Below are 25,575 nucleotides of genomic sequence, written 5' to 3'. Positions count from 1 at the left end.
TTGCTTGCATATATATACCTGCCGCTGGAAATTTCCACTACATGCATCCGACGAAGTGGGTATTCACCCACGAAAGCTCATGCTCCAAAACGTCTGTTAGTCTATAAGATGCCACAGGATTCTTTGCTGCTTTTACAGATCCAACCTAACACGGCTACCCCTCTGATACTCCTTGTTCTGTTGTCTGCTACCACTGAGAACAGTCTAGATCCATCCTCTTTGGAACCCCCTTTCAGGTAGTTGAAAGCAGCTATCAAATCTCCCCTCATTGTTCTCTTCTGCAGACTAAACAATTCCATTGAGTTAGTGCACTAAAACAGGGGTAGGCTACCTGCGGCACACAAGTTGATTTTCAGTGGCACTCACTGCCCAGGTCCTGGCCACCGGTCCAGGGGGCTCTGCATTTTAATTTAATTTTAAATGAAGCTTCTTAAACATTTTAAAAACCTTATTTACTTTACATACAACAATAGTTTAGTTAGATATTATAGACTTATAGAAAGAAACCTTCTAAAAACGTTAAAATGTATTATTGGCACGCAAAACCTTAAATCAGAGTGAATAAATGAAGACTTAGCACAGCACTTCTGAAAGGTTACCGACCCCTGCACTAAAAAAATAGTGTAGCCAAGGTAGTGAGAGTCCTGGTGAACAGCAGGACGGGATAGGCACGCTGACTACATGCCCGGGGGTTCAGGCGGGTTTGCACTTGGCATGGCCTATGCTGCTGTTCACTGCTACCCATGCTACCCCAGCTACACTGCTATATGTAGAGGGCTTGCTCAGTGAGAGCTAGTACAACTATGTTTATGCAAGCAAGAAATCACACCCTCAGCTCCAAGGGTAAACACACCCTAAAAGTTAGGGTGTGCCACCTGAGGTGACCCAAGAGGTATTATATCATGTATAGCCACTCAAAACCCATTTCCTCATTCAAGTGCTATTTGTAAAGTAGAAGGTGTGGTATGGTATGTAGCAGCAAATTATGCAGAAATAAAACCTTTGGGTTAGAGAATAGCGTGTCACATCTACTTCAAAACATATAACATTTGCATGGTTGGGTCACTGTGAGGGTGACCCAAGAAGTCACAGATAGTCAAAATTTTGTCCCAGCCATTCAGATTTAGTTTCTTATTCATTGAATATTAATATTTATTTTCTTTATAAAGGAAGGTGCAAAGGAGATGCTGAGGTGGCAGAAGTGGGAATAGGCGTTGGGGGTGAGAGGGCGGGGCTGATGTGGCATAAGCAGGAACAAGGTTTAGGGTGAGAGGGAGGCACTGAGTTGGTATGGCAGAGGGCGCTCAGTTGAGATGGAGACACTGAAATGATAGGGCTGGAGCTCAGAAAGGTGCTAAGGCTGCAGAAGTGCAAGGAGGGACAGGGTGAGAGTTACTTGGCTTGAGATGGGCTTAGGCTCAGGCTTCAGTGGGATTCTGCCTGTTCCTAGAGAAGGGCAACACAGGTGTGACAAGATTATGGCGATCAACATATGGCTCAGGCAGTGGTGCTATAAGGAGGGCTTTGGGATGTATGGCCACTGGGAAGCATTCATGGACAGAGGACTGTTCTCTCGGGATGGACTTCACCTGAGTAAGGAGGGAAATAGACTTCTAGGATGGAGGCTGGCACAACTGTAAGAGAGCTTTAAACTAGGAATTTGGGGGAGATAGTTGGGAGATGTCCAAGTAATCTCCATGCCGTAATTTAACATTGAGAGGGAAGAAAACAAAGTAAGAGAGGATACAGCCGTGGGCAGGAGAATGGACATAAGGAGGAAGGGTAGTGTAGATACCAGTCTAATAGGTGACACTGGTGGTAGAATGTCTGTGCCTAATCAGGTAAAGAATGTCAGTGAAGGCAAATGGCAAAAATTAAGATGTTTGTACGAGGAGCCTACGTAACAAAATGGAGGAACTAGAGCTACTGGTGCAGGAAATGAAACCAGATATTATAGAGATAACAGAAACATGGACGAATAGTAGTCATGACTGGAGTACAGATATTGAAGGGTATGTGTTGTTTAGGAAAGACAGAAATAAAGGCAAAGGTGGTGGAGTAGCATTCTATATCAATGATGACGTTAACTGTAAAGAAATAAGAAGTGATGGAATGGATAAGAGTCTGTCTGGACAAAATCAAATTGGAAAAGAAAGCTACTAGAGCCTCCCTTGGGATAGTGCTTTGGTGTGCTACAGACCACCGGGATCCGATTTGGATATGGATAGAGACCTCTTTAATGTTTTTAATGAAGTAAATACTAATGGGAATTTTGTGATCATGGGAGACTTTAGCTTCCCAGATATAGACTGGAGGACAAGTGCTAATAATAGTAATAGGGCTCAGATTTTCATGGATGCAATAGCTGATGGATTCCTTCACCAAGTAGTTGAAGAACCAATAAGAGGGAATGCCATTTTAGATTTCGTTTTGGTGAGTAGTGAGGACCTCATAGAAGAATGGTTGTAGGGACAACCCTGGTTTGGGTGATCATGAGCCAATTCAGTTCAAACTAGATGGAAGGATAAACAAAAATAGATCTGGGACTAGGGTTTTTTATTTCAAAAGGGCTAATTTTAAAGAATTAAGGAAATTAGTTAGGGGAAGTGGATTGGACTGAAGAACTCGTAGCTCTAAAGGCAGAGGAGGCCTGGAATTACTTCATGCCACAGTTGCAGAAACTATCAGAAGCCTGCATCCCAAGAAAGGGGAAAAAAATTCATAGGCAGGAGTTGTAGACCAGGCATCTCAGAGAGGTGATTAAGAAAAAGCAGAAAGCCTACAAGGAGTGGAAGATGGGAGGGATTAGCAAGAAAAGCTACCTTATTGAGGTCAGAACATGTAGGGATAAAGCGAGAAAGGCCAAAAGCCATGTAGAGTTGGACCTTTCAAAGGGAATTAAAACCAATAGTAAAAAGGTTCTATAGCCATATAAATAAGAAGAAAACAAAGAAAGAAGTGGGACCACTAAACACTGGGGATGGAGTGGAGGTTAAGGATAATCTAGGCATGGCCCAATATCTAAACAAATACTTTGTCTCAGTCTTTAATGAGGAGCTTAGGGATAATGGTAGGGTGACAAATGGGAACGAGGATATGGAGGTAGATATTACCACATCCGAGGTAAAAGCCGATCTTGAACAGCTTAAATGGGACGAAATCGGGATGTTGCGGGGGGAGGGGGGAGCAGAATTTTCATCCAAGAATATTAAAGGAACTGGCACATGAAATTGTAAACCCATTAGCAAGAATTTTTAATGAATCTGTAAACTCAGGGGTTGTACCATATGACTGGAGAATTGCTAACATAGATCCTATTTTTAAGAAAGAAAAAAAAGTGATTCGGGTAGCTATAGGCCTGTTTGACATCTGCAGCATGCCAGGAGGTCTTGGAAAAAAATTTGAAGGAGAAAGTAGTTAAGGATATTGAGATCAATGGCAATTGGGACAAAATACAATATGGTTTTACAAAAGGTAAATCATGCCAAACCAACCTGATCTTCTTTTGAGAAGGTAACAATTTTTTAGACAAAGGAAATGCAGTGGATCTAATTTACCTCGATTTCAGTAAGGCATTTGATATGGTTCCACATGGCGAATTATTAGCTAGATGGGGATCAACATGAAAACTGAAAGATGGATAAGGAACTGGTTAAAGGGGAGACTACAATGGCTCATACTGAAAGGTGAACTGTCAGGCTGGAAGGAAGTTACTACTGGAGTTCCTCAGGGATCGGTTTTGGGGCCAATCTTGTTTAATCTTTATATTACTGACCTTGATACAAAAAGTGGGAATCTGTTAATAAAGTCTGCGGATAACACAAAGCTGGGAGGTATTGCTAATACAGAGAAGGACCTGGATATCATACAGGAAGATCTGGATGATCTTGTAAACTGGAGTAATAGTAACAGGATGAAATTTAATATTGAAAAGTGCAAGGTCATGCATTTAGGGATTAATAAAAAGAATTTTTGTTTAAATTGGGCATGCATCAATTGGAATTAACAGAGGAGGAGAAGGACCTTGGCATATTGATTGATCACAGGATGACTATGAGCTGCCAATGTGATATGGCCGTTAAAAAAGCTAATGCGGTCTTGGGATGCATCAGGCAAGGTTTTTCCAGTAAAGATATGGAGGTGTTAGTACCATTATACAAGGCACTGGTGAGACCTCATCTGGAATATTGTGTGCACTTCTGGTCTCCCATGTTTAAGAAGGATGAATTCAAACTGGAACAGGTATAGAGAAGGGCTAATAGGATGATCCGAGGAATGGAAAACCTGTCTTATGAAAGGAGACTCAGAGCTTGGCTTGTTTAGCCTAACCTAAAGAAGGCTGAGGGGAGATATGATTGCTCTCCACAGATATATCAGAGGGATAAATTTCAGGGAGGAAGAGGAATTATTTAAGCTCAGTACCAATGTGGACACAAGAACAAATGGATATAAACTGGACATTAGGAAGTTTAGACTTGAAATTAGACAAAGGTTTCTAACCATTAGAGGAGTGAAGTTCTGGAACAGCCTTCCAAGGGGAGTAATGGGGTCAAAAGACATATCTGTCTTCAAGACTAAGCTTGATAAGTTTATGGAGGGGATGGTATAATGGGATAGCCTACTTTTGCCAATTAATTGATCTTTGATTATTAGCAGTAAATATGCCCAATGACCTGTGATGAGATGTTAGATGGGGTGGGATCTGTTACTACATAGAATTCTTTCCTGGGTGTCTGGCTGGTGAGTCTTGCCCACATGCTCAGGGTTTAGCTGATGGCCATATTTGGGGTCGGGAAGGAATTTTCCTCCAGGGCAGACTGGCAGAGGCCCTGGAGGTTTTTTGCCTTCCTCTGCAGTGTGGGGCACGGGTTACTTGCTGGAGGATTCTGTGCACCTTTAGATCTTTAAACCATGATTTGAGGACTTCAGTAACTCAGACATAGGTTAGGGGGTTGTTACAGGAGTGAGTGGGTGAGATTCTGTGGCCTGTGTTGTGCAGGAAGTCAGACTAGATGATCATAATGGTCCCTTTTGTCCTTAAAGTCTATGAGAGCCCTGTTCAGTCTTCCTTACCAAAAACAAGCATCAGAGACAACAGTTCCTTATAAGAGAAGGAGCTAGAGATGGGGGAGTAGGGGAGGAAGCTTTGAGGATTTTTAGAGTCTCGATCTGAGTTAGAGAAATATTAAATGAAATTGGTTTAGACATACTTAACAAGAGACGCACTTCTTTGTTGAGAAGAATCTCCTTCACCACCTGCCGGACACTTGGTAGAAGCTCCACATCAGCCAGTGCGATTTTTGAGTGAATGAGGGTGACCTGCGGACAAATGCAAAATAACTACAGCCAACTGGGGAAAAACAAAAAGGAAAACAAAAACAAACCTGAGTCAGCTAGGAACAAATACTATTTAAACAGGTTTGTGTCTGACTGCTGTCCCAGCAAGCAGGCAAAAGCAATAGCCAAGCCTTAGCCTTCTGGCTTTCAGCATGCATTTCTCGGCAACAAAGGCAGAGTAGGGTGGATGAGTGAGTGGAGGATCTCGGGAAGAACACTAAGCTAGTCTGCTTGCAGCCAACCCCAGCACCAGGATGCACTGCAGGAATGCTGGCTGTGAGGGCGCTCACAGTTGCTCCACTTCCAATCTTACTGAATATGAGGCTCTATGGAAAATGGTTGTGAGGGACTTTAGCTATGGCAACCCAAACTGCTCTAGGCGGGGCATTGTGAAAGAACACATTTAAGTCACCAGATGGAGGAAGCAGCTGGTGGAGCATTAATTATTGTGTAAGTTGTTTCTTGTACCTCTTTGGCTGGATATTCTGTTTTAATCTCTGCAGCCATCTCCACTCCAGCAGCACCACCGCCTACTATCACGATACGTCGAGATTTTTGGAGCTTGCAAAACCAATAAACAAACAAACTCATATCTCCTTGTTGCATTATTTCATACATAAGGTAACCTAGAATGAGGCATTCAGCCAGAACACTCATTCTGGCAGCACCAGCCGTGCACCTTCTCAACTTGTAGGAAGACCTTATTAAAGTGGAGTCCACACAAATTTATCAATAGAACATCCTTTATCTTCTACCCTCTGGAATGAGAGGTGGAGTTGTCCCACCAAAAGCTCCTTCTAGATCCCATCCTACCCTTGAAACACCCTTGGCAGTTTTGGCCCTCAAAAAAAAAAAAAATCTTGTATTTCAACAGGAAGCATTGATAGGATACCCGAGTCCTAGGGAAGGGCTGGCAACCACCAAATGCAGCTTGTTTACCAGATTTCAGGTGAATTTTTACTGGAACAATAAGCCACTCCAAGATACTCATTAGTAGGACAACATTGCATCCTGGAGCCTGTTATGAAGCATAAGGTGGTATGCCTTCATCTACCCAAGAAGTGCACCTATCCCCTATTAATGCACACTTTTACTACCATCAGAATCCAAGGCCCACTCATTTAGATCTAAAAAGAAAAAATAAGCTGGGGGCAGGGGAAAGGAATGGTGCAGAAGTGTTGTGCAATATGTCTTTCCACTATGAAAAACAGTACTTGGAGGATGATCAATTAATAGTCAAAAGGGAAGTGGGCTGCTATGGAATCAGGTGGGTCCAGCATTTTACATGTCCTGCTTTAAAAATCATCGCACTTTAACATAATGGGTAGAGGAATTTTCTTCTTTCAGGATGAGATCCCAACTGTGCAGCCTGGGCTGATGCCTGACTGTGATATCACCAAAGAGGTGTTTAGCAGGATGGCTTGCCCATTAGGGTTGGAAGGCCTGGTGCCAGCCAATTATTGTTAAGGAGTCACACCATTATAAAAGCAACAGGAGGCTAGGGTAGTAGTGGCAGAGGCCAGGCTCTTCAGAGAAGATTGACACTGGGGAGCAGCCCTAGGTAGGAGAACTGAGAGTAGCCTGCCAAGGCAGGAGCAAGACTCTGATATCAAGGGAGTTTGGCAGTCAGAGCCTGAGAGCTGAGCTCCAGCTAAGTAAAGCCTGGGAGTAGTGACTCAACAGCTCTGAGGAGAGGGAGTGGAAGGACTCCTTCTCTAAGGAAGAAGGACACACTGAACTGGCATTGGGCCTGCAAGGGTAGACCTGGAGAATTAGTTTGGATCTTCCTGCTCTCTTCAGTGAAGCTGAAGCAAGGTAATTATGGGAAGTATTTTGCAATTTCAAAATTTTCCTTAATTCCTAGAGTTGTACTTGAGTCTTGGTTAAAAGGTACATCAAATGAGTACTGCACACGTTATAAGTTTCAGATTCCCTTCATTTTCTTCTAGATTTCTTTTCATCTGTGTTACATTTGCAGTATTATCTGTGACAAAACTATATACTTGACACTTGAATTTTTGTTCAGTTATTGTTTTTACTGCTACTTGTAAGTATTCTGCTGTATAGGCAGTGTCCAATTGTTGCTGTAAGTTTGACAACAGAAGATAGGGTTGTCTCAAGCACATATTACTGGACCATTGTATACACTGTTCCACCCATCAAGACTCAGATTAACAAGCTTCCTGTCAATTTTTTGCACACTGTTCAGTTTCCTTCTCATATACTGTATCCAGAAGTCTTCCAGCAATGTCTGCTTGCTGGGTGGAGAGTGACATGATTCAATCATCACGGACCAGGCTAATGAAGTATTTGTTCTGAACTAGATGAAAAGGAGAACTTGTTGCATAAATGAACCATGTCATCTTTTCACTTATATAGTCTTGCTGGAATTTGCTGGTCCTGATTACCATGGGTTTATTGGATGAAGAAAGTCTCTGGTACAAGAAACTGACTGTATGTTTAATTGCAGCACTGCTAGTGATTCCAGCAGATGATGGAAATTCATAACCTCTTAGTGTATATCTAAGCTAGGCCCTGAAACAAAATGGTAAAGTCAGTCACTGAGTATTACTCAATCCACAGCTTTAAAAAAAAACGAGAGATTCCCTCCTACTGCAGCTGTGTGTACCACTGTTTAAATGAGTCTAAACCCAGTTTTATAGGGAAATTAAATAAAGGGTTATCTATCTATCTATTTAAACCCTTAACCCTAGCAACATAAAACATCTTGCGTTTAAAGGTTTAAATTCATAAATGCCTAATAAAACTTTGAACAGGAATAGTTGAACTAGGATGTTGGATTATACTGAGCAATAAGAGATCATTTCAGAAGTCCAGCAGCAACAGTAAAAGTGAAATTGATATATTCCCACAAAAAACTAGCATACCAATTATATTTTGAATGCTAACATTTTGAAATGCACAAGTAATCCATTTAAAAGGTAAGCTTATGACCATCTATGTTTACTAGCACAGTAAGACATGGTGGGCAGTCCATAAGATTGAGGCAAAAATAAAGTTTGCTAACCAGTTGATCCAAATTGATGTAGACATGCTAAACAAAGTCACTGCCTTCTGAAGAGCATTTTTCAGTGTCTTGTTCTGACAATCAGGCCCTGGAGCTCTGTTTACATTTGGCAGGTTCCTTTTTACTCAGAGGTACAGGAATTTCTTGAAAGTTTTCCCAGATAGGATCTCTCTATGATCCGCAGCCATGGCAGGCCTTCCCTATTCTCCCCACCCCCACAGTTCTCAGGTGTTGAAATCAACACTAGAGACTGCACTCTGAAGAATGCTTCCCCCCCTCCACCATCCTGCTTTGACACCAGTGTTGCTCCTTTCTGATTGCACACTCTGCTCTCTCTCCTTCGTTATGGAACTCCCCTCATGACATTCCAGGGTACCCTCCAGACCAGTCAGGGGCTGTGTCACCCATGCCCTGCAAACTTGGGTGCCTCACAGTGCTCTACTGCTGTAGCGCTCCCACCTGAGCCACTCACAAACAGCCTTCTAGTATGCAGGTTACACCCTGAGTGTCTGTGTGTAGTTGCAGCCTGTCAGCCACACACCAGTCATGCTCTGGCTTCCACCAGCTGCGGTTTGCACTTGCAGAGTGACCTCAGCACAATCCCAGTCCTGGATTTTCCCCCAAAATATATGTTCTGTCCTGTCTAGAGCTCTCCTGAACAGTCCAGATACTGGATCTGTTGCCCTGGTAAAGGGATCAATATTAAACAATTTGCTACCATAAATGGAGTTACCCACACAGTTCAGTTTAGCCAATACTGGATTAGTTTAATTTAAAAATAAAAAGTTTCTCTCATTGTAGTTAAGTTTTGAATACAAGAATAAGAGCTCAAACTCAATTGGTTATAAGATAAAACACTTCCTAGTACTGAAAGTTAAACTAGGTTTAGTTCAAGATGAAGTCCCTTACTACATGTTCCCAGTAACATGGCTGACCAAATTCTCAGGCCTGGATCTGCTCCCAAAGGCTGTTCCTTTTGTTGTCTTAAGTGAAAAAAAAAAAATTTACAGGACAAGATATCTCAGGTGTTCTTCTTCGAGTGATTGCTCACATCCATTCCAGTTAGGTGTGCGCGCCGCGCGTGCACGTTCGTCGGAAACTTTTTACCCTAGCAACTCCAGTGGGCCGGCAGGTCGCCCCCTGGAGTGGCGCCGCCATGGCGCCCAATATATATCCCTGCCGGCCCGCCCGCTCCTCAGTTCCTTCTTACCGCCGTGTCGGTCGTTGGAACTGTGGAGCGCGGCATAGCTGTCCTCCACGTCCCTAGCTCTCCTAGTTTCTATCGCTTGTTTATCGCTTATCTCTAGTTCTATATAGTTGTTAAATTAGTATTGCGTAGCCCACTCCATTTACCTCAGGGCTTCCTTCCTTCCCGGAGTACGGAACACGCTGGCGGATCGATTGAGCAGATCCTTCCTGTCACACGAGTGGTCCCTTCGCCCGGACGTCGCTCTCTCCATTTTCCGGAGGTGGGGTTATCCCCGGGTGGACCTCTTTGCGTCCAAGGGGAACAGGAAGTGCCAAGCGTTCTGCTCCTTTCAGGGCAGGGAGCCGGGGTCGATAGCGGATGCCTTCCTCATCCAGTGGTCGACCCACCTGTACTATGCGTTTCCTCCGTTCCCTCTGGTTCACAAGGTCCTCCTGAAGGTGCGCAGAGACAGGGCTCGTGTGATCATGGTGGCCCCGGCATGGCCCAGACAGCACTGGTACACCATGCTGCTAGACTTGGCCGTAGCCGACCCAGTTCCCCTGCCCCTTCATCCGGACCTGATTACCCAGGACCACGGGTCTCTCTGTCACCCAGACCTGCAGTCGCTGCACCTAGCGGCGTGGCTCCTGCGTGGCTAACTGGTTCCGAGCTGCGCTGCTCCACGCCTGTGAGAGAGGTGCTCTTGAGCAGCAGGAAACCGTCCACAAGAGCCACATATTCGGCAAAATGGAAACGCTTCTCCTGTTGGTGCGTAGAGAGAAATCTCCGCCCTATGGAAGTTTCGGTATCCGAAATCTTAGACTATGTTTGGTCCCTCAAAGAACGTGGTCTGGCCTTATCGTCGTTGCGAGTCCATCTGGCAGCTATCTCCACCTTTCACCCGGGTGCGGACGGTCGCTCCGTCTTTTCTCACCCGACGGTGTCGAGATTTCTTAAAGGGCTGGAACGGTTATTCCCTAACGTCCGTCCCCCTGCTCCAACCTGGGATCTTAACCTGGTATTGTCCCGGCTCATGGGGCCCCCCTTTGAGCCGTTAGCTGCTTGCTCCCTGCTTTACCTCTCTTGGAAGGCTGCCTTTCTAGTAGCTATCACCTCAGCTAGACGGGTGTCGGAACTCCGAGCCCTTGTGGTAGACCCCCCATATACGGTCTTCCACAAAGACAAGGTACAGCTTAGACCACACCCTGCCTTTCTACCCAAGGTGGTCTCAGCCTTCCACGTCAACCAAGAGATTTTCCTCCCGGTTTTTTTTCCCAAAACCTCACTCCTCAGGCAGGGAGCAGCAGCTCCACTCGCTGGATGTCCGTAGAGCTCTCGCGTTCTACATAGAGAGGACCAAACCCTTCCGCAAATCCCCCCAGCTTTTCGTGGCGGTAGCGGACCGTATAAAAGGGCTTCCTATCTCCTCCCAGAGGTTATCCTCGTGGGTTACGTCCTGTATCAGGACCTGTTATGACTTGGCCCATGTCCCTACGGGCCGTGTGACTGCGCATTCTACCAGGGCGCAGGCGTCGTCGCTGGCTTTCCTTGCCCGTGTGCCCATCCAGGAAATCTGTCGGGCAGCGACCTGGTCATCGGTCCACACCTTTGCTTCGCACTACGCCCTGGTACAGCAGTCGAGAGAGGATGCGGCCTTCGGAACTGCAGTGCTCCATGCCGCGACTTCTCGCTCCGACCCCACCGCCTAGGTATGGCTTGGGAGTCACCTAACTGGAATGGATGTGAGCAATCACTCGAAGAAGAAAAGACGGTTACTCACCTTGTAACTGTTGTTCTTCGAGATGTGTTGCTCACATCCATTCCACACCCGCCCTCCTTCCCCACTGTCGGAGTAGCCGGCAAGAAGGAACTGAGGAGCGGGCGGGCCGGCAGGGATATATATTGGGCGCCATGGCGGCGCCACTCCAGGGGGCGACCTGCCGGCCCACTGGAGTTGCTAGGGTAAAAAGTTTCCGACGAACGTGCACGCGCGGCGCGCACACCTAACTGGAATGGATGTGAGCAACACATCTCGAAGAACAACAGTTACAAGGTGAGTAACCGTCTTTTTTGCCCCTCACTTTGTAGTCCTGTTCCCCTCTGAAATGCATTTTCCTGAGGTTTAACAAAGTTTATTACTGCTGTGAGGCTGGAGTTATGAAGTCTCATGGTGAAAGATTTCATGTTTTCTAAGATCCAGATCTGTTTATTCCTGCTTCCTCTTTCTTGCCATACAATGGCCACTTGACAGGAGATTGCACATTAACTCTGACACCCATTTAGAGGCATCAGCTTGTCCTTTGTCTTTGAGAAACTGGTTTACGCAGACTTGTAAATACATTTCAAATCTAATTTCAATTTTGTTACTACACATATTTCATCATGATATTACCGAAGTTTAGTGAGTTAGTTCAGATGATGCTCAAAAAGCATATTTTGTACAAAGGTTACTACAATATGTGTAGGGTGCAGCATGCACCCCTGAATGCACCACATGCCTGCCCCATCCCCACACAAACCAAAACATTTACAATCCAAGACTTCTGCTTGTGTAACCCAAATCTCTTTTGCACTCCAATATTTTATTTGTTTAGAGACAGGAGGAGGCAGTTGAGAAATTAATAGATTTATATCTGTCTGCATAAATAAGCAAGGCCATTTACTTGAAGTGCCCAGAACCATCTAGAAGCAAGGGCTGGTAGTTACTGGGCAGATCCATGTTTTTCCATGAGCTGGAAAGTTTTGATGGTGGGTGGAGTCATACAGTATTCCTAATTTGAGATCGGAGCTTATCAGCACTCAGGTAGGGAGACACTATAAATAAGAGTAGATCACCACCTAGGTGGGCTCAGTGGATGATCCTGATGAGATACATGATGGTGTCTCCTGGAGAATGAGTGAGGCTGTGTCCCAACACCTGTGATGAGTTTACCAGTTTCTCACACCCATAAGCACACACACAGGGTTCCTCACAAGGTCAATCCTTTAATACACTACATGGACCATTGTGCCATATTTATGAAGGTTGATCTCAGAAGTCCGAATGTTTTTCCCCTGGTTCCCTCTAAAAAGCAGCTTTTAACTCAACTTTTGATGGAGGATCATGGATTCAGCATTTATTTAAAAGTTTTGAAACTAATGCAAAATATGTTAAGGTCTAAAATTATAAATAATTCAAGTTTCATTTTTAAAAAGAAAAAAACCTTCAATCTGACTTAAATAAAATGTATCCATTTTGCTAGCCCCCCCTCTGATCCAAGCGCCACTGCATTATAACACCTCACTCTCCCCTGAACTCCAAATCTGGATGTTGCCAGCACTTGTTAGTTTCATCTTCCCTCATCTGGATACCAACAAGCTCTCACCATAACTATAATTTCTTGCATCTTTCTCAAAAGGACAGAGCCACCCACCACTTTTTCCACTGATGGTTTTCAGTCTCACCTCCTTGACCATGTCTTCATAAGTCTGAATGGCAGTTTCCACGTCAATGATCTGGTTAAACTTCCCAGGAAAAGGCCCATCACTGCCTGTAGCAAGGATGAGGTGAGAGTAGAAAAGTTCCTACAAAGGGAGAGAGTGGGATCAGACATCACTTTGAGAAGTCCAAGGTAAAGGATACCGAACACTGGAGTCGCTTTGCAAGTAGTGTTCCGACACATCCTCCTGCCCTGGAACTAAATAGCAACACTCAGTTCAAAAACAAACATCTTTTGCAGAACTAAATGATTCATGTAATTGTTTACCTGTATTGAATCTGAAGATATGAATGGGGACTGGGCGATTCTCAGTAATGGGATATCACAGCCTCCTTCCTAGGTGCAATCACTATGCAAAATGGGTATTGTGGCTTCAGTCCAAGTTGTGACAGACAAATATGTACATGACAAGTTACCAGCAGAGCTGGCCCTCTTACTGGCCATCTCTGCAGAGTCTAGACCAGGGATCGGCAACCTTTCAGAAGTGGTGTGCTGAGTCTTCATTTATTCACTCTAATTTAAGGTTTCGCATACCAGTAATACATTTTAACATTTTTAAAAGGTCTCTTTCTATAAGTCTATAATATATAACTAAACCATTGTTGTATGTAAAGTAAATAAGGTTTTTTAAATGTTTAAGAAGCTTCGTTTAAAATTAAATTAAAATGCAGAGCCACCAGACCGGTGGCCAGGACCTGGGCAGTGTGAGTGCTCATGTGCCATAGGCTGCCTACCTCTGGTCCACACACTGAATGGAAATGGTGCAGACATATGGAAATGGTGCAGACATAGCTACTCTCTCCTTTTAAAGGTGATCCCTCCAGAACAGGATTAAAAATTTTTGGCAGGGCAGTCCTGGGAAGCTTACACTGCTGCTGTCCATACATTTATCCTGTGATTTAGAGACTTCTTCTTCGAGTGATTGCTCATATCCATTCCAGTTAGATGTGTGCGCGCCGCGTGCACGTTCGTCGGAGAAACTTTTACCCTAGCAACACTCGGCGGGTCAGCTCGGCGCCCCCTGGAGTGGCGCCGCTATGGCGCTGGATATATACCCCAGTCAACCCGGCCACCCTTCAGTTCCTTCTTACCACCCGTGTCGATCGTTGGAACAGTGGAGTGCGGCTTAGCTGACCTCCACCTTCCCTAGCTACTCGTAGTTCTCTTCTAGTTATTATATCCATAGTTGTAGTTAACTGTTCTTCTATATATAGTTTGTTAGATTTAGTTATAGTTTATTGTTATAGCTGTTAGTTAGTAATTGTTTGCGGGGTTTGGGGGGTAGCCCCTTCCCCGCACCCGGTGCCGGAGCTCATGCCTGGCTCACCGGGTTTCAAGCAGTGCTCGGCCTGTCATAGGCCAATGCCAACAGGAGATCCCCATGACTCCTGTTTGAAGTGCCTCGGGGAATCGCACTTATCTGCTAAGTGCCCAATTTGCAAGGCTTTTAAGCCGAGAACTAAGAAGGAGCGGGACACCAGGTTAAAGCAGCTCCTCTTGGAAGCAGCCTTGACACCTTCGCCTTCGGCACCAAGCATGAGCCAGTCGGTGAGCAGAGGCACCCCTACGGCACCGGGTATCGCCGGTACGCCTAAGGACTCCCAGCACCGGCCACCGCCAGCACTGAAATTGACTCTGCGCCGCTCCCTCTACCCGAGGTCGAAGACGTCGGGGCCATCTGACCCTTCGCCAACACCCGCGTCACAGCCGGAGACTGCGCCTAGGTCGGACTGCCTGGCACCAATATCTGCCACGGCGCCGCTGAAACCAGCACCGTCGACTCCAGCCCCACGAGGGCCGTTGAGTCCGGCGCCTGACAGCTCCCCAGCACCTGCCGTGCTAGAGCTCACTTTGCCGTCACTAGAGCGACAACACCCGCGTCACAAATGCTGGAGACATTTTCTGCGGCGAGAGACTTGATCGTCATTACCGATGAGGCACCACCCCTACCCCCAGCACTGCCAGTGCGGGTACTACAATCCATGGGCGAGCAGACCCTGACCAGACCGCCATCTGTCAATGTAGCGGACCAGCACCGCTCAAGGTCACGATCCCGCAGGCACTCTAGGTCGAGACGTCGCTCCCACTCTCGACGCCGCTCCCAGTCCCGGCACCGTTCCGCTCCACGGCACCGGTCGGACTCGCGGCACCAGTCGGACTCGTGGCACTGGTCAGTCTCTCGCTCCCCGACCCGCTACTTGCGGTACTGCTCCTGGCACCGACCCAGGCACCGTACCTCCTGGAGCAGATCATGGCGTAGAGACTCGAGATCCCTGTCGACCTCCCGGCACCGGTCCGGTCGCAGGTCCCGGTCTCGTTCTTGGTACCGCTCTGCGTACTGGCATCGGTCCCCACAGTCGAGGGTGCGAGATCCGTCGGGACTTCGGCTCCAGCTTCTCTGCTCCTCTATGGTCGTCCAGACAGACGTCCGTATCCTCCCATGCGGACAGCTATTATGACTGGGACCGTGATACGGAGGTGCCTACGGGGGGTTTTCAGGACTCACGGCCTCAGGACGTAGGACCACAACAGTGGTCCTTTTGGACACCCTGGGCATACCATCAAGCCCAGGCCACTCCCCTAGTCCAGACCCGCTCTGCTGCCTCAGAACATCGGGCACCAGAGGCCATTTCCCACCCCCCCGCGGCTGAGTCGGAGGAGCACGCGACACATCCTCCGGACTCCCCGGGACAGCTGGAGCAGGAACTGTCCCAGGAGCAAGAGGCCATTCAGGACCCTCTCGTTGCTGGCGTATCATCCTCCTCCTCACCGGATGAGGCTGTGGCAGGGATCTCATCATCAGGGCCCCCGCCGATAGACCTCAGGGCCCATCAGGACTTCCTTCGCAGGGTGGCTCTCAATATCAACATCCCAGTGGAGGAAGTCCCAGAAGTCGAAGACCCCGTAGTGAGCATCCTCACCACCGATGCTCCCACCCGGGTGGCACTGCCGTTTATTAAGACTATCCAGGCCACTGCCGACACCCTCTGGCAGTCTCCAGCCTCCATTCCACCAACGGCAAAGGGAGTTGAGAGAAAGTACATGGTACCCTCTCGGGGGTGTGAGTACTTGTACGTTCATCCTCCTCCCTCCTCCTTAGTTGTCCAGTCAGTCAACGATAGGGAGCACCACGGCCAGCAGGCGCCTGCCCCAAAGTCCAAGGAGGCCAGGCGGATGGATCTCCTGGGTTGTAAGGCGTACTCAGCGGGGGGCCTACAGCTCTGAGTGGCCAACCAGCAGGCTCTACTGAGCCATTATAACTATAACACCTGGGCAGAAGTGAGTAGGTTCACCGAGCTGCTACCCCCGGACTCACACCAGGAATTTAGCGCATTCTTGGAGGAAGGGAAGAAAGTGGCCAGGACCTCTCTCCAGGCCCTCTCTCCAGGCCTCCCTAGCCACGGCCGACTCAGCAGCCAGAACTTTGGCCTCGGGCATCACCATGAGGCGTATCTCCTGGCTCCAGGTCTCTAACTTGCCTCCTGAGCTGCAGTACACCATCCAGGACTTACCCTTTGATGGCAAGGGTTTGTTCTTGGAAAAGACTGATCCCAGGTTGCAGAGCCTAAAGGATAATAGGGTCATCATGCGCTCATTGGGAATGCATACCCCTGTAACCCAACGTAGACCCTTCAAACCCCAAACACACCGCCCGTACTTTACGCCTCGGCACAGGCAGGACCTCAGTAGAAGGTGCGGGTGGGGTGGCCATAGACACCAGTCCGGTCCCCGGGCCCTCCAAGGCACCACTGGGGCCTAAGTCCAACTTTTGAAGGTGCGCCTGGGGAAGGCGTACCAGTCTCAAGACAGGATCCTTCCCCTCCTTTCTCCAACCGTCTCTCCTACTTCCTCCCAGCGTGGTCCCAATTGACTTCGGATCTTTGGGTTCTACGCATGGTGAAGCAAGGATACCACCTCCAATTTGCTTCATCCCCGCCGTCCCGCCCTCCATCCTGGTCCCTCTTCAGGGACCCTTCTCACGAGCAAGTCCTCTTTAAAGAGGTTCAGTCTCTCCTTGCTGCGGGAGCCATAGAGGAGGTACCTTTAGACGAGAGGGGGAAGGGGTTTTACTCCCACTATTTTCTGATTCCCAACTCCAAGGGAGGCCTCAGACCTATCCTAGACCTGCGAGGACTCACCAAATGGATGCTCAAGTTGAAGTTCCGCATGGTCTCCCTGGGAACTATTATCCCGTCCTTGGATCCTGGAGACTGGTATGCCGCCCTCGACATGAAGGATGCGTACTTCCACATTGCCATCTTCCCACCACACAGGAAGTACCTTCGCTTTATGGCCAACCACCAGCACTTCCAATTCACAGTCCTCCCCTTCGGCCTCTCCACGGCCCCGAGGGTGTTCACGAAGTGCATGGCCATCGTCGCCGCCCACCTCCGCAGGCAACAGATACATGTGTTCTCGTATCTGGATGACTGGCTCATCAAAGGGATCTCTCAGACTCAGGTCGGACAGTATGTCGGCATAATCACGGACCTATTCTCCCGGTTGGGCCTACTCCTCCACACCGAGAAATCCACCCTGGTCCCCACACAAAGGCTGGAATTCATAGGGGCAACGCTGGATTCCACTCAAGCCAGGGCCTACTTGCCTCAGCCCCGCTTCTAGGCGATCGTATTGATCATCCGAGGTTTGCAGGCCTCCCCAATCACCTCAGCTCACACCTGCCTCGACCTCCTGGGGCATATGGCGGCATGTACTTATGTGACCAAGTATGCCAGACTCTGCATGCGACCCTTTCAAACGTGGCTCCATTCAATCTTCCGCCCAGGCAGGGACCCTATAGACGTCCTGGTGACAGTTCCCCCTAGCCCCCTCCGCTCCCTCGATTGGTGGCTAACTCCATCCCTGGTATGCGCAGGGATGCCGTTCCATCCACAGCCGCCGTCGCTGGCCCTAACGACGGATGCGTCATCCCTCGGTTGGGGGGCCCATCTAGGTCACCTGAGTACCCAGGGCCTTTGGTCGTCCCAGGAGCTGATGCTCCACATAAACGCCCGGGAGTTGAGAGCAGTCCGCCTCGCGTGCCAGGCGTTCCAGCAACATCTTCACGGCTGTTGCGTTTCGGTGTTCATGGACAACACAACGGCCATGTACTATATCAACAAACGGGGGGGACCCGCTCGTCTCCCCTGTGTCAAGAGGCCACTCGACTCTGGGACTTCTGTATAGCCCACTCGATAGACCTGGTGGCATCCTTTCTCCCAGGGGTCTGGAACGCTCTGGCGGATCGGCTCAGCCGGTCCTTCCTATGTCACGAATGGTCAATAAGGCCGGACGTCATCCATTCGATCTTCCGGAGGTGGGGATTTCCCCTCGTAGACCTGTTCGCCTCCCGCTCAAACAGGAAGTGCCAGGATTTCTGCTCCTTTCAGGGTCTCTCTCCAGGGTTGATCACAGATGCATTCCTCCTGTCATGGAGGCACCACCTGCTGTATGCCTTCCCTCCGTTTCCTCTGGTGCACAAGGTCCTGTTAAAGCTCCGCAGAGACAAAGCGCATCTGATCCTGATTGCGCCTGCGTGGCCCAGACAGCACTGGCTCACCACCCTGCTAGATCTGTCCATAGCCACCCCAGTTCCCCTCCTTCGCCACCCAGACCTGGGAGCCCTCCACCTCACGGCGTGGCTCCTGCATGGCTAAACACAGCGGAGTTACGCTGTTCCGCTCCGGTACAGCATATTCTCCTCAGTTGCAGGAAGCCTTCCACCTGCTCCACGCATTTGGCAAAGTGGAAACGCTTCTCTTGCTGGTGCACAACACAGGGCGTTACTCCCTCGGAGGCCTCGATACCCATGGTCCTAGACTACCTCCGGTACCTTAAGCAGCAGGGCCTGGCGACATCCTCTCTGAAGGTGCACTTAGCGGCTACATCCACTTTCCAGCCAGGCGAGGGTGGTCACTCAGTGTTCTCCCACCCCTTGGTCTCTCAGTTCATTAAGGGCCTAGAGCGCCTCTATCCCCCTGTACGTAGCCCTGCCCCTACCTGGGATCTCAACTTGGTCCTAAACAGACTAATGCACCCACCCTTTGAGCCACTAGCGACTTGCTCGCTCCAGTACCTATCATGGAAAACAGTCTTCCTGGTGGCCATTACATCGGCCAGGCGGGTCTCCAAGATGAGAGCGCTCTCTGTGGACCCGCCGTACACTGTCTTTCATAGGGACAAGGTACAACTGCGACCTCATCCGACGTTCCTCCCTAAGGTAGTGTCTGCCTTCCATACCAACCAGGACATCTTCCTCCCGGTCTTCTTTCCGAAGCCCCACTCTTCTCAGCGGGAGCAGCAGCTACACTCCTTAGATGTACGCAGAGCGCTCGCTTTCTATATTGAGCGGACGAAGCCCTTCCAGAAGTCTCCCCAGCTGTTGGTGGCGGTCGCGGAACGGATGAAAGGTCTGCCAGTCTCCTCCCATAGAATCTCCTCCTGGGTGACTGCATGCATCCACACATGCTATGACATAGCTCATGTCCCTTCAGGCCACCTCACAGTGCACTCTACCAGAGCTCAAGCGTCATCAGCTGCCTTCCTGGCACACGTGCCTATCCAGGAGATATGCTGTGCAGCGACCTGGTCATTGGTCCACACCTTCACCTCGCACTACGCGCTGGTCCAGCAATCTAGAGATGATGCAGCCTTTGGCGCAGCGGTTCTATATACTGCCACATCTCACTCCAACCCCTCCACCTAGGTAAGGCTTGGGAATCACCTAACTGGAATGGATATGAGCGATCACTCGAAGAAGAAAAGACAGTTACTCACCTTTGTAACTGTTGTTCTTCGAGATGTGAATATCCATTCCAAACCCAGCCTCCTTCCCCACTGTCGGAGTAGCCGGCAAGAAGAAACTGAAGGGTGGCCAAGTCGACAGGGGTATATATCCGGCGCCATAGCGGCGCCACTCCAGGGGGCGCCCAGCCGACCTGCCGAGTGTTGCTAGGGTAAAAGTTTCTCCAACGAACGTGCACGCGGCGCGCACACACCTAAGTGGAATGGATATGAGCAACACATCTCGAAGAACAACAGTTACAAAGGTGAGTAACCGTCTTTTCTGGACAGTTAATTCAGCATTTCTTACCAGCAACAAGGAAGGGAACAGCTTGCCTGAGGGCCTGACTGGACCTGTGGTGCAGCATTCAGTCCTGCCTTACTGCATAGTTGCTGTGCATCGCTTCCCAGCTCAACCCTACGCCCTGTCACTTTTATAAGTAGGAAGCTGCCACATGAGGCATGTTTTGGGAATGAAGGGATGCGGATGTCTCCCTGGTGAAACACCACAATTAAAGCTGGGCAACTACTCTGAACTCTTCTGTAATCAATGGCTTGAGGTTTAAAGAGAGTTTGCTTGGGTCATGCCCTGCCCTCTTTTGTATGGTCACTTTGCACAACAAGGGAGTTATTTGCAGAGGCTCACATAAAGTGAGTTTTTAGCTTGAACATCTGAGTACTCATAGGCGCCAACGACATGGATGCTCTGGGGCTGGAGCACCCATGGAAAAAACAACAACAAAAAAAAAACAGTGGGTGCTCAGCATCCACTGGCAGCTCCACAGGTCAGCACATCCCCCCTGCCTGCCACAGAACAGCCATTCTGCAGCATGTAAGAGGCGCTGGGGAAGAGGAGGAGCAGCGGGGGGTGGAAAGAGGCAGGGGGGTCATAACCACAAGGGGGCTGCAGCCCACCCACTTAGCATCCAACCAGGCCCACCCAAATCGGGGCTGGAGCCCGCTGAATCCACAGGCTGGGACTCCTGACCCTGGCTTGGTGTCCATCCACCTGGCTATGTCCCTCTCCTGCTGGCGCTGCACGCTGCTGCCCCAGTGCATTGAGTGTGCCTCGTGGGGGCAGGGCTAGCGCTGGGGCCGAAGACCAGGGCAGCAGCACATAGCACCAGCAGGAGCGGGATGTGGTCAGGCGGCTGGACAACAAGCCAGAGTTGGGAGGGGTGGGCGGAACGTGAGCTTGGGGGCTTGGAGGAAAAGGGGTGGAGCAGGGATGAGGCCTGGGGCGGAGCAGGGCAGGAAGAAGCAGGGTCGGGACTTGGAGGAAAATGGGTAGAGCGGGGGTTGGGCCTGGGGCAAGCAGGGTTTGAGCACATACCCCTGGCAACTCGTAAGTCAGTGCCCATGTGAGTATTTGCATCACACATGGGTACAGAGACAAACCCCAATTATCCAGGTGATAAGTCTGAAATTCAAAAGAGTTGAAACTTCAACATCCCTTGAATTTCAGGTGGTATGCCCTCAGCTAGTAGTCTGCAATCAGTCCAAAGAGATAAACCCTGTAAAGAAACAGTATATCTGAACATGACAGAGTAGAAAATTATCTGCTCACTGCTGCATTTGCAGAGTAAAATTATTCACGGGAAGTCATTTAGTCAGTCTGTCCCCAATGCACTCACCTCACCATCATTCAGCAAGACTTTCTGCCTCAGTAGGTCTATTCCAACCACCTTGGCTTGTCGGAAGCTCTCCTTAAAGGTCACAGAGTAAGAGATGAAAGTTTTCCTGGCAAATCCTGCAACGAAAAGAGGTTAATGCCACCTATATACTGGTTAAGAAAAAAGGAAAGTAGGGGGACTAGAAACCCTATTTTCCACTATGTTTCCAGAAGTCCTATTCAAATAGCCCTCCTTTGGTTATAAGAATTTGCTTTCTTGTTACACAGAATAAAGGCCTGCTCCATGGCACTAGCATCCTGACATCTATTCTCTCTGCTACACCATAGAACCCAGAAAGTTTTTGCTTCAGTTGACAAGAACTGAAAAAGGCAGACATACAATTAAGGGTGTCTCTACACAGCGACATCCTGGAAAACTAATCAAATTAAGTAAAGTCTGAATTTGAAGTGGATTAGTTAAACTGCATTAAATCCCTGTGTGCATGCTTTTACTAAAATACCTTTAATTTAGTTTAATTCACTTTGAAAGCGAATTAAACTAAAAGGAATTAAGACCACTTTAATTCAGAGGGCTTGTTTTCACGTACTGTGGTGCAATTGCACTGGCTCAGCTGTAACTCTGTACGTGAAGATGCCCCTGCTGACAGGAGAGCTTCTCCCATCAGCATAATTAATCCACCTCCCTGAGAGATGGTAGCTACATTCACAGGAGAAGCTCTCCCATTGACATAATGCTGTCTACACAGGGAAGTTCAGTCGGTATAACTATGTTGCTCAGGAGTGTGGATTCTTCATCCATTTTATAATCAATATAGGTCTGGAGTGTAGACTCAGGGCTTGGCTACACTGGAGAGTTGGCAGCACTGGTGGTGGTTTTACAGCGCTGCAATTTAGTAACTGTCCACACCTGCAAGGCACATCCAGCGCTGCAACTCCCTGGTTGCAGCGCTGGCTGTACACCTGGTCTGCTTGGGGTGTAACGATTGCAGCGCTGGTGATGCAGCGCTGCTCATCAAGTGTGGCCACCAAAAGCACTGTTATTGGCCTCGAGGGTATTAGGAGGTATCCCAGAATGCCTGCTCACAACAAACCGGAAGAATGGTTGAACTCCGAGCTCCCCATCTACAAAACAAACACAGCTCCTGTTTGCTCGATCGAGCGGAGGCAGACAGGGGAATTGCTTTGGAAGGTTCACAGCTGTTTGCTTGAAGAGAGAAGTCACACGGCAGAGGGGGAGGGGGAGTCCATGTTGAGCAGCTGCTTATGTGGTCTGAAGGCTATTTAGGAGTGCATAATTTGCATTCAGTGAATAAGAGAGGGGTGGGGGAAGGGCTCGAAACTTTTAAATTGATTGCAGGTTGATGCGTATGTTCCAGTCCTTAGAACTGGCAAGGCAGGGAGCTGACAGATCCAAAGATCCACTCTCTCTCTCTCCCCCACGTTCCCCCTCACCCCCCTCTTTTGAAAAGCACGTTGCAGCCACTTGAATGCTGGGATAGCTGCCCACAATGCACCACTCCCAACACCGCTGCAAATGCTGCAAATGTGGCCACACCGCAGCGCTGGTAGCTGTCAGTGTGGCCACACCGCAGCGCTGGTAGCTGTCAGTGTGGCCACACCGCAGCGCTTTCCCTACACAGCTGTACGAAGACAGCTGTAAGTGTAGCCATACCCCTAGCCTCAATGACAATGTTCACACAGAAGTTTACTGCTGTTTAACTAATCCACTTCAAATTCACACCTCTACTTAATTTGCATTAGTTTTCCTGGAAGTCCTCATGTAGCCAAGTCAGAAATCTCATTTGGAATCAAGTGATGGAGGGAAGAAGTGTCTCATAAGAAAACCACAACTCAAGCCAACAAGGCAAAGCCATCTTAACTTTTGGGATAGTTCAGCAATTTTCAGAGCATGGTCCATGGACCTCTAGTAGAACCCTGTACAGTGAACCACAGAATGAATATTGACACCGGACCACTGGAAGGTTATGGGGCTGGAGGGGAGATAGGCTCCTGAAAGTCTCTCTCAGGGTGTGCAGTCGGATTTAGAATGAAAGAGTTGGAGAACAACCATGTTATTCCTTGCAGGATACTCATGGGCCACAACAGGAGCTATTTTCCCTTAAGCGGTCTCAGTTGCAGAGTAAATTATTAGATCAATGGTCCCCAACCTTTTCGTCTGGTCAGTGCCAGATGAAGGACCACTGCGGCGGTGGAGCACTCGCCGAAATGCCGCCGAATTTCAGCAGCATTTCAGCGGGGACGCCTCTTGATGACGTCACTTGTCGATGGCAAGCGGCATCATCGAGAGGCATCCCCGCCGAAATTAGGGGGCGACGTCTCTCGATGACATCACCTGTTGATAACAAGTGTCGTCATCAAGAGGCGTCCCTGCCAAAATGCCGCTGAAATTCGGCGGGTGCTCTTCCAGGGGCCAGGACGCGGACACATTAAGATGCCATGGCACCCGTGGGCACCGCATTGGAGACCACTGTATTAGACAAAGACATTAGATGTTGGGAGGCATACCATTTTAATGTAGATCTAAATTTGGTCTCATGCTATCTGACAGCATTTCTTTTATGACTTTTTACATTAAGTCCAGGACCACGATATGTACTGGAACACTGCGGCAGGCTGAGAGGAAGGGATTTTTGTTTTTTAAACTAACTGATCACTATTGAGAAGAGAAAGTCAGTATGTTACCAGTCATATTTTATACTCGTGCAGCATGTCTTCAGTAGGGGATTGAACAGGCATAGCTACACCAGTATTGCCAACCCCAAGCATTCTCTCTCTCTCTCTCTCTCTCTCTCTCTCACTCACACAAAGCTACACAAGTCAGCTGACACCCTACCCTGTCCTTCCTCCCGCCACCAAAAAACCAACTAAAGAAGAATGGCTCTAAAATCATTTGCCTTTTTTAGAAGTTAAGCTGAAAGTTCTTATTTGCCTTTGGGATGTTGAGCTTTTGGTGTCACTTTGTCAAGCATCTCTCTTACCTGAAGAGCTAAAACTCAATGTAACTAAACTGAGATTCTCAAGTAATTCCATTACTACTGGAGCGCTAAAGGAAAAAACCTAATACTGCAGGGCCCTCAGCAAAACCATGTCACTAAAATCCCAGTGCAGATGAGCCCTAAGAATCTCAGTAACAGGGCTCATGCTCCTGCTGCTGTTAAGAGTAACATTCGAAGTATCAAAGAGGCTTAAGACAGCAATTTAGAGTAACAGTCATCTTTCACGTTCTTGTTTATGGTATCTTTAAATCTTCACAAACGCCTGTGCAAACAGTGTTCCCTATGCCTGGGGAAACTCACAGCTGGCATAACTTTACAGATTTGCCTTTGCAGATAACTATTTGTGGGAACAACTGTATTTGTGCTGTCACTGTGCAGGTGACTCAGAAGTCTGCAGCTCAGGTTTCTCAGAAGGCAGTAATGGTCTCAAGTTTTTATCAGAATACAGAAATAATTTAGTTTAACCACAGTTAGAGATATTTTTCTATTTTGGAATCTTACAAGAGTTTAAACCTGTGCAGTTCATCTTTCAGAAAGAAGCTTCACATATCTTAGTAGGGTAAACATATCACAAGGGTCCAGAGATGGTCCACAGACTGTAGGAAAAAGCAAATAACTTACCACTCTCTACAGAGGCCCGGAGAGCACCCACATTGTGGTGGAATGCATCTCTCATGTCCACAAGAACAAAGGGGATTCCCCAGGACTTTAGTTGTCTGGCAGCTGCAATTCCCCCGAAACCTCCTCCAATGATCACAACACGCACCGAGTCGTCCACTGATAGCTTGGATCCCATCCTAGACAGCAGAGTTGCTTCTTCAGGAAAAAAAGAGGGGGAAAAAACACCACGCAAAGATGAAGGGAAACAATAAGTGTGTCACAAGAGCTCCTTACCTGTGGAAAGCAAGCACTTGATCCTGCAAAGACTTAAGTAGTCCCATTAAAGTCACTGAGAAAAATCATATACTCAAAGTACTAACTGTGTAAAACAGAAGCCAAATATGTATGGTCTGAAGACTAACTTCGGAACAGTTTGAAGCAGGCACTTCTACAGCTCAGCTTCTTACAGACTATCTCTTGCCTCCCAGATAGCTGATAGGAGTGCACCA

The 25,575-nt window shown here is 48.2% G+C and overlaps 1 protein-coding gene across 2 annotated transcripts in view; it reads right to left on the bottom strand.

Annotated features, from left to right (window-relative positions):
* The window catches only part of AIFM2 (apoptosis inducing factor mitochondria associated 2), a 39,642-nt gene that overhangs the window by 12,867 nt on the left and 1,200 nt on the right, over positions 1–25,575 (bottom strand). Inside the window, exons 2-6 of one of the 2 annotated variants that reach the window (XM_030571228.1) lie at positions 25,088–25,282; positions 21,451–21,566; positions 12,999–13,118; positions 5,806–5,898; positions 5,211–5,319 (exon numbers count right to left, since the gene is read on the bottom strand). In XM_030571228.1, the coding sequence (XP_030427088.1) occupies positions 5,211–5,319; positions 5,806–5,898; positions 12,999–13,118; positions 21,451–21,566; positions 25,088–25,262 (613 nt within the window). In that variant the 5' untranslated portion in view covers positions 25,263–25,282. The remainder of the gene's footprint in view (positions 1–5,210; positions 5,320–5,805; positions 5,899–12,998; positions 13,119–21,450; positions 21,567–25,087; positions 25,283–25,575) is intronic. The other variant, XM_030571229.1, reaches the window with a different exon arrangement.

Source organism: Gopherus evgoodei, chromosome 7, assembly GCF_007399415.2.
Source record: "Gopherus evgoodei ecotype Sinaloan lineage chromosome 7, rGopEvg1_v1.p, whole genome shotgun sequence".
NCBI lineage: Eukaryota > Metazoa > Chordata > Testudines > Testudinidae > Gopherus > Gopherus evgoodei.
The sequence above is the reverse complement of the archived record's forward strand: the minus strand, read 5'-3'. Positions and strand labels throughout refer to the sequence as shown.